The 17945-nt window shown below is 41.3% G+C and overlaps 3 protein-coding genes across 5 annotated transcripts in view; 2 read left to right on the forward strand and 1 right to left on the reverse strand.

The window, feature by feature from the left end:
- The first annotated feature begins 51 nt into the window (after positions 1–51).
- Positions 52–5270, forward strand: mfap1 (microfibril associated protein 1). Its single transcript, XM_086294680.1, has 8 exons — positions 52–283; positions 1610–1826; positions 1920–2058; positions 2150–2337; positions 2787–3056; positions 3145–3304; positions 4074–4163; positions 4744–5270. Exons 1-8 carry the CDS (start codon positions 202–204, stop codon positions 4921–4923), a joined length of 1326 nt encoding a protein of 441 aa, XP_086150806.1. The 5' UTR covers positions 52–201; the 3' UTR covers positions 4924–5270.
- Positions 5271–5277: 7 nt separating this feature from the next.
- Positions 5278–8048, reverse strand: hypk (huntingtin interacting protein K). The gene is made up of 4 exons (XM_086294702.1): positions 7849–8048; positions 6561–6616; positions 6406–6457; positions 5278–5503 (listed from the first exon to the last, which is right to left on the reverse strand). The coding sequence occupies exons 1-4, from the start codon at positions 8008–8010 to the stop codon at positions 5408–5410; spliced, it is 366 nt and encodes a 121-aa protein (XP_086150828.1). The 5' UTR covers positions 8011–8048; the 3' UTR covers positions 5278–5407.
- A 1265-nt stretch (positions 8049–9313) lies between these two features.
- serinc4 (serine incorporator 4) overlaps positions 9314–17945 on the forward strand; it is a 31948-nt gene continuing 23316 nt past the window's right edge. Inside the window, exon 1 of one of the 3 annotated variants that reach the window (XM_086294665.1) lies at positions 9314–9525. In XM_086294665.1, coding sequence (XP_086150791.1) covers positions 9499–9525 — 27 coding nt within the window. In that variant the 5' untranslated portion in view covers positions 9314–9498. Of the gene's footprint in view, positions 9526–10671; positions 13866–17945 lie in introns of those variants that run through there. The other 2 variants (XM_086294657.1, XM_086294674.1) reach the window with 2 other exon arrangements.

Raw genomic sequence — 17945 nt, forward strand, 5'->3', positions numbered from 1 at the left:
TCCTATCTTCTGTATTAAAGTGAAATGTACACAGTCACCGCTTACCGGCGGAAGAACTGTCGGAGCAAATTTACTTCCTGTCCGTTCGCCGACTGTGTCGAACTTCCGTTTGATTTGAGCGTCGACGAGGAATTCGTTTTGTTAAAGTGAAATACTCATTTTTTAATCTTTGTACGGTTGCATATCGTCGACCGGGCGGTCATGTCTAGTCGCGAAGCCCTAAACATGAAGCTTCCACCGATCCAGTCCACGGCCGGAGCCGTGCCGGTCCGGAATGAAAAAGGTGAGCTTGTGCGGTTAGCAAGCAGGGTGTTAGCTGCGTGCTAAGCTAGTTAGCTGGAGTAGCAAAGCTGATAGTAAATTTATGTACGAAGATATATGCTGGAAAAAATTGGACTGTACTTTCTTCTTTTTTTTTTTTTTACTTAATTTAATAACATTAGTGTCCTGGCTGTAACAATTTAAGAATTGACGGAACATGTTACAAAATTATCTTCGTCTACATATCTGTAGTGTTGTAGTTGGATAACGGGTCTCAATAAACCTGATGGGATCCTGCACTACCTGCGGCCTCAGAGTGGAGTTGCATTAAAAAAGAGCCACGTTTTTATTGCGGGGTGCCTCAGTTTGTGGTTTGCACGATTTACACTTCAGATTAACTCTCAGTCCACTCCGTGTTAAACGAGCTCCGTCTTTAAGCCAAAGGTTTTCATTGGCTGGTCTTCCTAAACAGAAGGTTTTTAGAGCAGGTGACATGACCCAGTTGGGGATATTTCCTCTGTGTGACATAATACAGAGTCAAGAGTAGAAAAAACTGTCCGCATCAGCGTGTTGCGAGCGGCCTGAAGCCAGTGAGGACGTAAATACACAGACACCAGCACTGTCAGGCATTGCAGTTACTTAAAGACCAGTGACCCCAAAGTCGGAATCAGAATACTTTATTACTCCCCAAGGAAATTATGTGGGTTACAGTTGCTCCAAGACAGCAACAGACTAAACTAATTAAATAATACAATATGTTGCAGAGTTTACAAATGTAAGAAATAGCACTAATATATACATGTAAATACACTCAGTTTGATGTCACGTGTGCTTAAGAAAAGGTGGATTTATTTCTTACTTAGCAGAAGAAGAAAATTGTTCTGAATTAAAATTATGCTTCATGTCAGTGGATTCATTGATTAATAAAAGTATTTTTTTAAAGGTTTTTACTAGATTTGCTACATACAAAGAAATTGGATATTAGAAGTGACTTAAATAATAACTGAAAAACAAACTGTGTAATCATTCATTTGGGGTTACCAGTATTGTATAATATTAAATCAATTCAGGTTTAGGTACTTTTAAGATGACTTTTTATGATTTGCATGTCCTGTGAGAAAGGTATTAAATCTATATGTCGCGCAGTCTTCTGGTGATCAGTTTGTCATGTAAAGATTTATTTAGCAGTAATAAATGATGATATTTATGACTTGGTCTTAGCTAAACATTAAAATGAGAAACTGCAAAGTTGGTATTATTTGTGGTTCTGCTGAGCTGGTATTCCTAATCGGAAAACTTTACGTAGGTTCAAGTGTGATTAAGAGGATTGTGTGTCTCTGTGTGCCAGGTGAACTCTCCATGGAGAAGGTGAAGGTGAAAAGGTATGTGTCGGGTAAACGCCCTGACTACGCGCCGATGGAGTCGTCTGATGAAGAAGAAGAAGACTTCCAGTTTGTGAAGAAGGGAAAAGAAATGGAGCCAGAGGTGGAGCTGGAGGAGGAGGACGTCTCTGATCCACGTCTCAGGCGTTTGCTAAACCGTGTCTCTGAGGACGTGGAAGAGAGGTGGCGCCCAATGTTTACAATCTGATTCAAGTTCACCAAAACGATCGTGTTGGAAAGCTGACGTGAACATGATTTGTGCCTGTTTGTCCTCAGGCTTGCAAGACACAGACAGATAGCAGAGCCTGAAGTTGTGGTTGAGAGCAGCGAAGACTCTGATGAAGGCACGTGGCACCCACAGCGAGAGGAGAGCAGTGAAGATGAAGAGGAGGAGGAAGAAGAAGTGGATGATGAGGTGCCTCAAAGCTTAAATTTGTCAGTTTTTTTTTTTTTTTTCTTCACCTGTTTGTACTAAGACATGTTTCTTTTCTTCTGGTCACTTACAGGAAATCGAGAGGAGGCGAGCAATGATGCGTCAGCGAGCCTTGGATAGAAAGAATGAAGAGATGGAGGTCATGGAGGTGGAGGAAGAGGGGAAATCAGGAGACGAGTCGGAGATGGAGTCTGAATACGAGGAATACACCGACAGCGAGGACGAAGCAGAGCCGCGGCTCAAACCTGTCTTCATCCGCAAGTACGAGATGAAAGTTTGTAGAACAACGTAAATCCAAAGACCGTATTTATCAGTCGCAGACATGCGACGGTCAGTTTTCTGTGCAGAATGTTGACAGATCAAGACACACAAGAAGTGTCTGCTTGCATTACTGAAGGAATGAAAATTAACAGCATGGAGAAAACATGAGTGAATGATGAGTCTTTTATCAAGTGTGCTGTGTCTCATTTATCCAGAACAGTCATGTCATTTGGAAACATACAGTACAGTCTGGAGCTGTTCACACTCAAAAATGTGTTTGGAAAGAGCTCGAGCAGAGCAGAACGTTTCTGTCAAAGTAACTCCTGAACACTTTATTCCTGTTAAAGCTGCAGTGCGCTTTGTGTTTTAGATGGAAGCAGATCACAACAACACCGGCCTGAATACCAGGCCCTTAACATTAATGAGCACATGAACTGTTTTCTCCACAGAAAAGAGAGAGTCACAGTGGCAGAGCGTGAAGCTGAGGAGCAGAGGCAGAGAGAGTTGGAGGCCGAAGCGAAGAGGCAGGCGGAGGAGCGACGGCGCTATACCCTCAAGATCGTGGAGGAAGAGGCCAAGAAGGAGTTTGAGGAGAACCGGCGCACGCTGGCTGCTCTGGACGCTCTGGACACCGATGGAGAGAACGAGGAGGAGGAATACGAAGCCTGGAAGGTCAGAGAGCTGAAGCGCATCAAAAGGGACAGAGAGGCACGAGAAGCGTAAGTAAACACCAGTTTGAGTGACTGAAAATAAATTTGTGATAAAGGAACATCCAGAGAAGAGATCATGAGTGTTGTTTGTTCTCAGCTTCGAGAAGGAGAAGTCTGAAATCGAGAGATTCCACAGCTTGACTGAGGAGGAGCGTAGGGCCGAGCTGCGCAACAACGGCAAGGTCGTCACCAACAAAGCCACCAAAGGCAAATACAAGTTCCTCCAGAAGTACTACCACAGAGGAGCCTTCTTCATGGTGAGTCACCACAGTGCTTCAGTCTAGCTGCACCATCTAACTGAGCTTCCCCCAAATGTCCCAGCTTGACCCAGGGCTTTTCTGCTGAGTTTCTCCTAAGAACCTAAAACATTTGTTACATGTAGCAAAGCAATAATACTTTAATTTCTCATTATATGACTTACCTTTGAATGAATTTCTTGATTTCCATCCCCCTTTTCTTGTATTTTTTAATCAAACTATTTGAGGAGGATCTCTTTGCACCAAATACTTTCTGTGCATTTACCTGCATGTAGTTGAGTGAAGCCGAGTTAGTTCACCTAGAAATGAATTAATTTGGATTTGTGTGCCAAAGGTCAGGTGACTGTAGTTTAGTTTAATCAACCAGAGACAGATGATAAAATGATTTTCAGTAAAGTTGAGTACATGTTGGATATTTTGTGTATGTTATGTGCGTGCACACAGGGATGCTGAGCTTCAGTGGGCTGGTGGTACTCTCTGAAAAAAAGCAGGATATATGCACCGCACACAGTGCAGGAGATGCATGTAATCCTTGTGGATGTGAACTTTAAACAACCACCAGGCCTGTACTGTTTTGTCCTCAACAGCAAACTCTTGTATCAGTGAGCTTTTTAAAATGTCCTGACTTTTTTTTTTTACACCAAAACGCTTTTATAGTCGTAACATCTCTGACCTTCTGGCTCATCCCTGGAACATTGATCCAAGCTGCAGGATATTAGCTGATGATGTCAGCGATAAGTCTAAGTGTCAGGATGTTTTTCTTTTGCAGGACGAGGAGGAGGACGTGTACAAGAGAGATTTCAGTGCACCTACTCTGGAGGATCACTTCAACAAAACCATCCTACCCAAAGTTATGCAGGTCAGTGGCGTTTGCTTTTTCCTCATCTTCATCGTAGCCTGGACTGTTTCACTGAACATTGTTATAACAGCGTTGTGTTCATATGGAAAAATAAGGTTAAATGGTTTTCAGGTGTTTGTGCTGGTTCTCAGGAGATCTAGTTGGAACCTTGGAGAGGAGGATGTAAACACTTAACCATGTTTTTACATTTGTGTCTTGTTGTTCTGAAGACATTTGGACGGCTATGTTGTGAAATTAAATGTCCTTGTGTGCTGCGGGTGTTTCGGCACTCCAGCTAGCTTGGACCTGCTTACTTGGTGCACTTGCAGATATTTATTGTTAATCTGCATCTGTTTATTTGTGCGTTTTCATAAATCAGTACTTGTTTTGAAGCTTTAATGACTAAACAGTTGTCTTTGACCTGCTGCTGTTTCCACTGACTTCTTCTCACATGTGCTGACAGCCCAGAGAACCTCTTGTGCTGCACAGAGCAGTAGAGACAATAACAGTGCATCTTATTCAGGCAATAGAAAAAAAGAGTTTCTTTTTCTCTTCAATCACGGGGCTCTCTGATCTTTTCTGGTTTGTGTTTCCTGCAAAGGTGAAAAACTTTGGTCGGTCTGGACGCACAAAGTACACCCACCTGGTGGACCAGGACACCACGTCGTTTGACTCTGCCTGGGCTCAAGAGAGCGCTCAGAACACCAAGTTCTTCAAGCAGAAGGCAGCAGGCGTGAGGGACGTGTTTGACCGGCCCACCGTGAAGAAGAGGAAGACTTAAGATGCACACGAAGAGGATATGAGCAGGCCCACGGTGCAGCTGTAAAGACTTTGAGAGACTGAGCTGCAGCCTGATGGTCTGTTTTTCTGGACTGTGACGTGGAAGGAAATCAGCAGATGGACTGCTGGCTCCATGAAATCTACAGGAGATGCAGCTGGTGGGATTTCAGCTGTAAAACCATCAAAAAGAGGTTTCTATGTCATTGGACGATGGCTTATGTAATTTTGTAAATTCAACATTTAGTACACACAGTCTCCCACTGACTCGTTCCTTTTTCCTCGGTGTTGTTTACTGATGTTTGATGACTATTTCAATAAAGCAGTGTGTTTTCTTTTTTCATAAATGGACATGAAAGAAGCCAAATGTCAACTTTTATTTAAAAAACAAAAACACAAAAACAACTGTCAAGGTGACACCACGACAGTTTAACCACCCAGCGTGACCGATGAGCCTAATGAAGCAGTCCAGTGTCAGTCATGTTTGTTCAGTTGGTCAGAGCCACCAGAGCTTCCACCACGTTTCCCATGTGTTCCCTCAGACTGCGCTCAGCCACGGCCCTCGAAATCTCCATCTCAGACATCTGGACACCAAAAGAAGCGTAAAGACAACTGGTTTTATAAAAACTACAGTTTGGCTCAGGACGATTCCTTCTGTAACACACTGATGTAATTTAAAACGTAGGTTTAATATTTGATAGTTTCCATTACCAACGCTCCAATCAACAAACGTTAGACAGCACTGGTCCAACTTGAATTTTATTTTTAGATCACCAATTTACAATAATAGTCGGGACTTAATAAGGTAATATAAGTCATATGTGTGAAGGAACTACTCCACTGTAGAGCTAGGCTCATACGCTGCGATCACCTGGGAAATCAAAGGAAAGGAATTCCAGTTCTAATCGTTTCAAGTGAAGCTTTTAGGAATTCTGCTACTTTCAGATCGCTGAGATCAGATTTTTGTCAATTATCAATAGAAGTGTTTTTGATTCTGGTCCAAGATGCTCATATTTATCATTTTCACCATAACTAAAAAACAGAATCAACTTTTTGGGTTTGGGTCACACGGCGTTAGTGTCCACATACTTTAGATCAGGGGTGTCAAACTCAAATACACAGTGGGCCAAAATTCAAAACTGGAACAAAGTCGCGGGCTAACATTAATATTTATTTTTTAAAAAAAACTTCCTCCAGATATAAAAATGAATCTTTTCTTATGGACTCAAACAAGTTTTGCTGAAAAACTGAATTTGGAACAAGCAAAGCTTAATACTAAACAATATATATATTAGCTGTATAATACCAGTAGGCCAGCTCTAATAGTAATTTCAGGCCAAATGTAATTAGGCTGCGGGCCAGAGTTTGACACCTATGCTTTAGACCATGTAGTGAACCAGCATTTGTGTGGTTGTATAACAGCTAAATGGATTAATACACAAAAAGAGTAAAATAAATAATATAATAATTAAAAACAACAACTTACAATTAGCTCTACGTCCTCTCTCTTGATGGTGACTTTGGCCAACTCCTTTTCTCTGAAAGCAGGAATAAATAAAACATCGGGACTCTCCTGGGTCTTTTACAGTGACTGAGGCAACAAGGAGCCAACACTTCAGTTACAGATGAAGCTGCTCTTACCTCTCCTGCTTGGCTTTCTGTTCCCGCGACCTTCTGTCGCCAATCACTGACATGGCCTGTGACAGGAAACTCTGTTTATAGCATTTATATGGTTTTCACCTTCCTATGTGTCAAACATGAAGAATGTCGCAACCCAGACAATCTCTGTTCTACACATCCAAGCATTTGGTCTCACAAATTAATGATTTTTTTTTTTTTTAAATAGTAAATGTTACAAGTAAATAAAGTCCTGCTCACAACTCAAAGTGTACAGTGCGTACACATTTCATGACTCAAACACCAACAGACGGTCGCACAAATGATGGGAATAATCTAGTCACGTCACCACTCATTAGGAAGCACCACAAATATTTGTGTGTGCCACACGCAATGTTTACGAATGAATATTAAAATGTGCATTTATCCAAAAGGCGTTAATTATTGGTATTTTGTCAAGAAACAAGGTTTCAAGGTGAGAAAAACTGAAATACTTCTCTGGTCTCACTCCGTGCTGCTCTATCATATCGTGAGTTAGTGTGCAGTAGTTAATTTTTTCCTTTAGGTCGAAATATAACCTGAAGGTCTTCAGGAGGCGCTGCGGTGGAGTGGGCTTGGAAAATGATGTCAGGCAGCATTTTACTATTTTCTGATGCAGGCATCAGTGAGGTAAACCCTATTTGATTACTAGATGTGCCTCATAATGGGAGAGCAATTACTTTAAAGTTGTGATTACGTCGCTCAATCATCCAGGGAAGGAAATCCCCAAAAGGTTGAAACCTGCAGTCAGCTGAGAATGAGGAAGTTACCTGGATGAGTGACAAAACGTTTCTCCCACGTGCAGATGGACAGAATCAACGTTGGGGGATTGTGATTACGTCCCTAACGTTTGAAAGGTTTTCGTTTTTCATACCGGAGCTAATGAGAGACATTTAAAAACAGAAGCCTGACAGGACATGTGCGCTCTCTATAACGCTGCTCTTCTATGTGCAGCATGCTCTGTCTCAGCTGTGAGGCTGTCGTGTCTTTTTAAAAAAAAAACATATTTTACTTGTTTTAAAGAAAACCGGTGTGCGGATTTACCTGGCGAGCCACGAAGCAATTAGTTACCGAGTTTATCACTCACGTTACATAATTGCGCAAACGTTAGCTACTAGCATGAAAACAGGCAAAACTCGTGCAGATCAAGTGTGTATAAAACACAAGCTACACACCAAACACACTAGACTTGGTTCTGTGTCAGTGATGCTGTGCGGGAAACGGCAGCACGGACCGCATGTTTCCGGTGCTAACGTTAGCCCGCTGCTCTCACCGTTTCTAAATCAGAGCTGGAGATTTCCTTCTCCTCCGCGTAGTCTGTCACTCTCTCCAAATCAGCGGCCCCGCTGTCATGTTTCCGAGGCTTCTCTGCCGGCTTCCCGGTGCAGTTTTCCTCGGCTTCCAAGTCCAAATCGACATCTCCTTCCGCCGCCATGTTTGCTCGAGTAACGCCGGAACAAAGAGGACGGTTCCTAGAACTATCGGATGGAATACGAGGTAGAACCGGAAAGCTTTAAAAAATAAAATTCCAGCTCCCTTGAAACAAAAAGTTCTTTAAAAATAGCAATAACAAAAAACTCAACAAAATTAATTAAATCATAAGATACAAACAACAAAAATGAAAGTGTTCAGTTTAAAAATACTGCATGAGACTTGTTTGTGAGGAAGAACTCATTCATATTTGTCCGTAGATACTATATCTTTATTTCATCAGAATCAGAATCAGAAAGGGTTTTAATGCCAAATGTTGAGCAGGTTTACAACATTAGGAAATTGCTGCGGTGCTTCAGTGCAAACATACTGTCATAAATTGCGCTTAAATAGACATGAAAAAATAAAAGTAAGAATAAGAATTAAAAGTGCTACGTAGAAAGATATATACATGAGTGCAGGTGGTGATCAGTGCCAAAACATGGAATGATGCAGTGAACACAGCGTAGGGTCATGTGTTAGTGGTGGGAACAGTCGTACGTTTATTGTTCATGTGTCCAACAGCAGAGGGGAAGAGAATAATTCATGTAGTCAAATATGATTCTGCAATGTTGCTCAACCTTGTAATGGATATGTGTATCCATAATTTAGGTAAGCGTTTGGTCACCATGACTATGTCTTACAGGACACCAGATTTATTTTATTGTATTTTTTTTTAAGAAAAAGGAATTTGTCGTCAGTCTGATCAATATTTATGATCAGTCAGATGATCCATATATCCAAAATACAGCACAATGATTAAATCCAGTGTGGTCCCCTGTGACACTGAGCAGAGAAATGTGTTACAGTGATAACAGCAGAGAGCATAAACAACAGTTTGTGGAAGGCTCCAGTAAACCAACAACAGTCAGTTGATCAGATGATCAGTCTGATGCATCAGAGATGCTGGGGAAGGAAATGTCTGTTTATTTTATTTTTTAAAATTCTGGATCTAAACTAATATTTAAACCTACCCACATGTTTGAGGAAGGATAGCATGACTTACTGTCTTGTTATTTTTGAGACAAAAACAAATAACCGGATTACGTGCCGTCTGTCTCCGGATAACTAAATCTCTGTACTCCTCTTTGTTCTATTCCTGTCTGTTCTAAGAGGTTTACCTGTTCTTCCACCACTGCAACAGATTTCCTGTGTGTCCAGACTTTTCCAGCCCTTCTGTGTATTTGAGTTTTTCCAATCCACCCACCACTGTAATCAGATTAAAAGAAAGAGAAACCTGTTGGTGCTTTCAGCCTCGAGTGGGACTGAAAAGCCACCTCAGTGCTCTGTGGTTTCCTCCTTCAGGAGGTGCGTCGGGTCGCGAGCAGCTGGAGGGATGCCACCGGGGCCGGAGACACATTGTTCCCGTCATACCAACCCCTTCATCCTGCTTTATGACTGATGCCTGCTTGACAGTTTTGGAGATCTCATCACCCAGGGCCTCAGGAACGTGATGACAGGACGCTGGCTTCGGCCACAGGTGAGACTCTGCAGAAAGCAAACAGCCTGACAAACACACAAGAATAGAAATCATCTAATGAAATGAAATTCCTCTGATTCCCAAAAGGATTAAAATGTTGCATACAACCTCTGCTGCCCTTAACTGTCAGTCAGTCAGCGCTGAGAACCAGTGGGACTAACAGATTCTATGTAATTATATATTTTTTATATATATAACAAGAAATACTCAGAGAGTGCAGACCGCCGCTGAGGCAGCTCACTCTCTGAGTATTTATTTTTCAGGAAATATTATTGTATATTTATATGTTTAGTTTTCTTTGATCTTTTTAAACGTACTTTAAGAAGTTTGTATTCCAGTAAAAACAAGTGCAAAGTGGAGGCTTTTGTCATTTCCCATTTTATTTTGTATAATACATTAGCAATGAAGTTATTGGTTAGTTTAGTTTGTTAATAACTGGACATGAATAACTTAAGTCTATTATGTACTACAGTACATTTCTAGCTAACTAAGCAGCTCATTCTCTTTCTCTTAACGAAACTTCCTTTAAAGATCAAATCATTTCTGTGTGAACTTGAAAGAAAAGCAGATGTGAAATGTAAAAGTAGATCATAGTTATGAAAGTGTGACCTTATTTGGCCTTGAAGAAGATGTCAGAGGTCCAAAGTAATGTCATATTTAGATCCTCATACATCTTTGCCTGTATACGTTCATGTTGTCAGTCCAAGCGATGGCAGTGAGAAGTACTTCTATTTAGGAGACCCCCCCTTACAGAGCCAAACAATTGTACTGGGCAATTGATGTAAATATTGGAAACCACCTTTCAGGAACATAATTATTGAGCACTGTGTATGTACACAATGTTCCTGTGCTAGAATAAAAAGGATGGCATCAGATTTTGATGTTAGACCAATGAAAGCAGCACTTTCCCCAAAGTTAAGCTGTCAGTAGAAAAAATGCTGTGTGTAATAATCTGTCGTCTGTGTAATCCTTCAGAGTATGAACACGCCGTTCTGTCAGAGCTATGAATGGGTACATTGTGTCTCTATGGGAAGAAACATTCCTATTGTTTGTAAAATCTGGTAAAAAGTCACAGCTTTTATTTACCCACCAGGACCAGCGCTGCTTAGAGCGCTCAGGTTTGTCTGTAAGATTCCTAAATAATAACAAAGGGATCAATTTTGAATTTTTTGTGATAAATGAAAACAAGGCTTGGATTTCAGCCAACAGTCATTGCACAGGCCTATTGAAACCATAGATCGAGCACATTCACTCAAGCACGGATTTGCATCCTCTAATTTGCTTTTGTTTGTTCTCGCTGGCACTTCCTCCTCTCCCACAAGGCAGCAGTAATTATCCAAGAGTGAAAGGGGCCCCAAGGAATGCCGGACCCTGCGCAGCCGACCGGAGCGCTGAGAGCAACACGTGTTTGTCACAGTGACTAACTGGTTTACACCCACACTTGTTGGAGGGGATAATCTAAAGTGAAATTAAGGAAATGACATCAAACAATGTTTGTTCTTAAAGTTAGTGTGGACGTTTGTGGCCTGGAGAAGCCTTCCTCAAGGTCAAGGTCAAGGTAACTTTATTTATACCCAAAGGCAGGGTCAATTTGCTTTACAGAAAAATGACAGCATTTGGCATCCCTTTCCTAAGTGGGTTACTGGTTCAAGAGAGAGTTATCAAACACATGCAAAGTTACATCATCTGGTTCATTTCTGTCATTTTTATTGGATTTTTTACTAAATAGATTTGAATAAAAGTACTTTGAGTTGTAACATGCATGCAGGTGAAAGGTTATGAATCCTGGGAGCGGGACACCCACACTCAGGGAGACAGCAGAACACAGTCGTGTCCTGAGTCCTCCACAGTTTCCTCCCCTGGTCTTTGTGTACATTCACAGCTAGCGTGCATCACCTTTCAGTCCTTTAGTGTTTATTCTTCTCGTTTTGGTCATCTTACATTTCTTTGATCGTCTTGTGTATCTGTATTTATTTACAATGTATTATATACAGGGATAGACATTATCAAAGCATCTTAGGTCAGCTAGTTTTTTCAAGTATATTGTTAAAAAAGTACTTTTCTGTGAAATCGCTGTGAATGAATATGTGGCAGTGAGCTTGTTCTTGGTAATGCTGGCTGTGGTCAGCATGTTCACCATGTTCACAGAGCTCCGTGTGTCTCCATGAGCCTCACACTGATAATCCTACAACTGGAAGAGATTCTGGAAGAGTCTTCATTGACTGGCTTTGTAAATCCAAGCCTGAACCAGGTTAACCTCTGATGTTCCCTCTTACTCAACTTCTTCTTTATTGCTCAGTCCCATGAAGGTAAATCTGGTAGGACTGTGTCTCCTCTCCAGAGGCTACACGATCCTGGCACAAGCTGCTTTTTTCCAGCGTACATTCACAGAGGTTCAGTACCAAGAACAACTCATTAAAGCAGCTGAACACGACAGCATTGTGACTCTCTGCTTTTGCTTTGCATCAGCATAACAGTGAACAGACAGTTTAATATATCTGCAAATAACAAAGTGATCTTTTACAGTTGGATGTTTTTGTAATGCATTGTACTCAGATGGCTGTTTACTGAAGCAGGGGCTCTAAATCCCACGGGTCCTGAGGACACTTGGCCTTCATCATGTAATCTATCAGACACAGCAGTAACTAAGTAAACTTGTAGCTAAACATGTTGGGTTTTTGTCTCCATACGGGAGCACAGACTGCTGTGTATTATTTCCTAAACATGCTGCACATTGGAGAATCTCTGCAGCTTCAGTAGAAGGTTTCACTCAGATAGAGTAACAGGCTGCAATAATGCTGTGCCTGCGCTGGTGAAGGTCATCCTGTCTGAGAGGAGGGCTGGAACAGCGATGGGATTATCCCAGTGCGCCACCCTGCACACTAACCCAGATCTAATCTGACTCTCTCCTCATGCACTCAGCGCTTTTCAGCCGCTGCCGTCGTCTCGTTTCCCTGCCGCTGTGCAACACAGAAGAGTGTTTTAGCACATATCCAGCTCCAAGTAGCTTTTACACCTCAGTACTGACCAGCTTTGTCCCTTTGAGGAATTCATGGACTGTTTTCACAAATGTCAGATTGTAGAACAGAGCTGGCGACGAGGAGTGTAGCAGCTTTGCAATGGGAAAGCTGAACTTGCAGGGTATAGTTTCCCCCCACGAGCATAATCGGCTTTTATCATGCGATATTCGATATTTGATATCATTTTACACAGAAACTCATCAAATAAAAGCACAAAGAAAAATACTAACAGTTCATGGAGCTGCAGAGTGCAGCAGCTTGGATTGTGGAGCTGTAAGTCCTTTAAATGATTGCTGAGCAGTCCATCCCAACATCACACACACACTGTCTGGGTAACTTAATAATAAATATATTGTCTTTTGTTCATTTTTGCCTAATACCTTATTACTCTCCCATTAGAGGCCTTCCAAATCCATTGGCCTGTTTATCATTAAGCACATGTACCGATACCGTTGTTGACCCATCAACGGCAGAAAGCCGTCCAGCGCGTCCTGCTTTAACATTTCTGGGTCGTAGTGCAATCACGAAAACTCGTTGGGATTACGGATGTGGGCCTCTCTCTCTCAGACTTGGCCCAGGTCTCGGAGAAAACTGCGAGTCAAGCTTCCAGAAGTCACACAGGATAATTGTTTAATTTTCCAAATCTGGATTAAACATGCCCAATCTCATTGTGCTGTGGATTTTGTGCAATGCTGGGAATATGGAATGGAAAGGGACAGATGGGACTGGCACATGATCCCTGTTGACCTCCTCCTTCTCTCCCTCCCCCTCCTCCTCTTCGTCATTTCTCTCCCACTCCCTCCTCCCCTCACACACTCTCTGCCTAATCTGACTGGGGGAGAGAGGGAGGGCACCGGGCATTCGCCACCACCTCTCCCTATTTTCTGGCAGCGCCTAACTCGGCAGCAGAGCCAAAGCACGCAGGATATGGGCGAAAAAACAACTGATTCCTCTGTGAGGCTGGACTGAGAGCAACACAGCTCTCATGTCTCATCTGCAGAGAGCCTAGTTGGACTAGATTTACCGCTAATCCAGCATAAGAGAGCGCGCAGAAACAAGCTGCCGGACTGTGCATCTTTCCTTTTATTTCATTTTGCTGAAAAACCCATTAGACGCTGCGTTCTGGCCTCTTTGAGGATGTGAGGATGCCATCTTTGTAGGCACTTAGAAAAAGAAGCCGCTTGTGCTGGACGTTCATGGCCAAATGTAGGGTGCTGGCGGCCGAGGAAAAGCAGTTCACGATGTCGGCCACTCAGGGGATGAACCGCAGCGGGGTCTACAACTACTTCCTCAACATGGTGGCCTATCAGGTGAGAGCTGGTGAGCAGCAGCACAGCTGGAGTCTGTTTGAGCCTTTTTCAGTGTCAGTTTAGTTTGTAATGCATTAAACTAAAGGAATTTACTCATGAGATGATTGTGCATACTCACTGAAGTGCTTTTATCCAGTCAGTTAGATTCACTGTAGCTATTAAGAGTTTTCTGTAGCTGTATTTGTTTTTATTAAAAAGTAGAAGGACAGTAATGTAGAAATAATCAGTTACAGGACGCAGAAACATATTAATGTGTAAGGAGCTTTTTAATGTTGTTGCTGGTCCCAGGTCAGCATTGGACATATATTGTACAGATGCTATAGAAATGTGTAAATGGGTCATTCTTACTATTCGGTGCCATTTGAGTCCTAATGACATAATATGGTATATTTAGTGTAAAACTTGTCTAATGCTTATTTCTAAACCATTTTCTCGTATGTTTAACCCCCCTCTACCATAGAACACATTGATATATACACAGGATAAATACATTAAAAGTAAATTACTTTTATTTTAGCACAAGTCACTAAAGTACTATGTCCCCAGTCATGCTTGCTCGACTTCAGTTACAAATATAACTTAAAAAAATAAAATAAAATCTAGATTTTTCATCATTTCTGGATTGGCTTATTTCTAATGTTCCTCATCAAATGTTCTTTTTTATTATTAATGCATGTTTAATACTTAAAATCTTTAAAAAATGTTGTGTCCCTGAATCAACTGTCACCCCTGTTACTCTGATAAGAATTCCATAGAACACATCACCTGATTATTCTTTTAGTCACATGACACTCCCAGATGTAACATATTTTGGAGGGAAAACTTTCAAGAAGAAGACGAGTAAGTACCACTCTTTAATCAACCCTTTTTTCAATGTTTTAGCAAGATTTTGTAATGTGGCAAAGCATAACACGTCCAACCTGTTACGCTTATTAATAGTGGAAACAATTTTTTTTTTGTAATTTTTATAATATGGCTAATAAACATGTTAAAAATGGTTCTTAGTGGTCACCATGTACTAGCTTGTTGTTCATCATACTAGTAGTAATGGCTAAGTTTAGCATAAAATCTCCCCCCTGTTACCGTCACCCCTGTTATTGCTATGTACTGTAACAGGGGGGGACACATGGTAACAGGGGTGACGTAAGATGATAGAAGTTTAGTGTTTAGGGTTATTTATACAAGTGTGTATTAGTAATTATCATTAACCTGTATATATATACACACTTTTAGAAGATTTTGAATAGTATACATTTTTCAGGGAATGGCACCAATGTCTGCTGCGGAGAAGCAGCGGCGCTACCGAGCACGTCGTGATGCTGACCCTGAGAGAAGACAGATATATCTCAATAAAGAGAAAGAGAAGTGGAGAAAGGACAGAGAGGAAGGGAAAAAAAAGAAAGTGGCAGATCTCAGTGAACGACAGAAGAGAGCACAGAGAAAGCAGTGGCGAGAAAGGAAAAGAAAGCAGAGGGCTAGTGCCTTTGGCACTAGCCCTTGTCTTTGTGATTGGCACAAAGACTGTGAATGCTATGGCCTGAAGGAGATAAGCCTTAGTCAAGAGGCAAGTCCACATTGCACTGAGGGACCAACCCGGCCTGAGAACATCACAAAAGATCATATTGGTCAGTGGTGCATTATCAACTACGATGGTGAACCCTACCCAGGAATCATTCTGGAGGTTGAAGAGGATGTTAAAGTGAAATGCATGCACAAGAACGGGACCAACAAGTTCCACTGGCCAAGTCCACGTGAGGACATAACCTGGTATAGGGATGACCAGGTTGTGTGTCTGATGAAAGAACCAACACCTTTGAATAAGAGGTCAGTTCAGCGGGAGAGGAAAGTGTGGGATTTCCTTGAAAAAAACTGGAGTTGCTGGTCTGTTGCATAGGTAAAATGTGTGAGAAAAATGTTCATTATGTTGGGTGTACAGTGAAAATTTGCTTGTTTAATGTGGACATGTATCTACCTGTGTTGGTTGGACGGGCATGGTGAAGGTGTTCAAAGTTTCTTTAAGGTGGTATTTTTTGTCACTGATGTTATGTCCACCCTGTTACCTCCTGTCCACCCTGTTACCTGTGTGTTTCTTTTGTTAATTAAATCAAATCAACAAACATAATGCATGTCTCTTTGGTTATTGGGAGGGAATGAATCAGCAAAATTAAGTTACTTAAAAATGGAGCCAATTTTTTTTTTATATTCCCTTTGAATCTAAAAACAATCTTTTGAAATTACACTGTGTCTTAAAACTGAACCTGTCTTCTTTCAATATAATGCTTGTTTAAAATACTTCCTTGAAATTTCCTTGCAGATTTTAAAAAGGGACATTGTAGCTTTTAGAAAATGTAAATATTACTATAACTGTGTATTCAAAACAGTTATTAATAGAAAATTGAATGTCCTGTAACAGGGTGGACATTTGGCACGTCATGGGTAAAGACTTTGATTTTAAAAAATATTATAATATAATATCCTTAGCTGGACCAATACATTTTTCTTATAGGTTGAAAATCCCTCTTTTAGATGAAATGTTAAAATAATTCAAAATTTTGTATTTTTTGATGAAGAGTGATCACACTGAAATGGCACCGAATAGTAGGAATGACCCAAATATTACTCTGGACAATAACTTTGAGCCAGTGCTGTTAAACAATAAATGTACGTGAGTGAACTACAAGCTTTTTTACTGACTGTTTGCAGTGCTGGCATCCTACTGCAGCAGTGCACTCTTTCACTGCAGACTGCATGGCTACATGTTTGATTTTTCTCACCAGTGACAATGGGACTCAATGCCTCATTGCAGTGTTGAGACGTAGCCCGAGATCCAGATTTGTTCATTTGCTCAGCAGTATAGAACTAAAGAACAGTTTTTTTCTTCGGTAGCAGCGGCGTTGTCTTCGGTTTAGTAATGTGCAACATGATACTCTGAACATTCTGCATCATTCGCCTTTATGTTGCTCTCCATTAGTAAAAGGTGATTTACTTTTGGATTTTGGATTTGAAGCTGTATTTGGCCTGTTTATCATAGAACCACAGACCTGTTGAAAGCAGTCCTGTTTCCATACATCCATACTTTACTTAATGTTACTTCCAAACGCTCCCAGTGGGGGACAGGTCTGAGGTGCAGGTTAGAGTATGTGCAGAATGAGGTTTTGGCATTATCTGTCTGAAATAAGCAAGACCTTTGCTAAGAACACATCACATTAATAGCAGCTTATGTTAGCTTATGGGGCTTTCATGAATATGCATTTATCGATGTTATGTGGACCTGTGCACCCACACCATGACGGATTGTGCACTGGTAGAAACCCGGAAGGTCCCGCTCCTCTTTAGCTCAGAGAAGAAAGCCTGCTTGATTTTCAGGTCACTTTCCTCCTTTGCTACACTTCATGAATTACCTTTAGGCCAGGATCAGCTGTATTTCTAGATTGTTTTTATGTAGGTTGTCTTATTTCTTGGTTTGCATGTGTGGTAGAATTTTAACCTGGATTTGTGCAACAACGAACTGTGTTCATGACAGCGCTCCTGAACCTGTGCAGCAAGAATACTGAAAGGAAAAGAGTTCATATTACTCTTATATAAGATATATTTCAGGGAGTCCCAGTAAAGTCAAGTTGTCCCAGTTTGTGTTCAGGAGACAGAGACCCGCTCTGCTTTTGATAAAGCATATAGTTAGGGACGGGTCAGGTGACCCTGAACCATTCACTAGCTTTGCTGCTGTGTATGCAGGGACGTTTCCCATGATTCAGTGAGTATTTGAAAGGGGAGTTCTTCTTCCCCATAGGGGACTGTCTTATCATTGGGGTTCTTTCTTTTCTGTAAAATATAAGGTCCTGTCAGATCCATGTTGTACAGTTGGAGCTTTATAAGTGCATGGAGGCTTAAAGGCGCTCAGCATTAGATTTCAAACTGTGCACACGGGTTTCTGTGGATTCTGTAAAGCTTTAATGTTCTGCAGGATAGTTCATGTAGTTCTTTACTTTATCACACTGAGAAATGTTCTGTTGTTGAACAACTTGCCTTTTCACAAAGCAGCGAAACCCTTCCCACCACCATGTTGCTCTTCCATTAAGGTGAAGCCCTCAAA

This window comes from Aulonocara sp. 'chitande type north' Nkhata Bay, linkage group LG1 (genome assembly GCF_057382095.1).
Source record: "Aulonocara sp. 'chitande type north' Nkhata Bay isolate Kocher_YH1m ecotype deep benthic linkage group LG1, A_spYH_male_GT1.1, whole genome shotgun sequence".
NCBI lineage: Eukaryota > Metazoa > Chordata > Actinopteri > Cichliformes > Cichlidae > Aulonocara > Aulonocara sp. 'chitande type north' Nkhata Bay.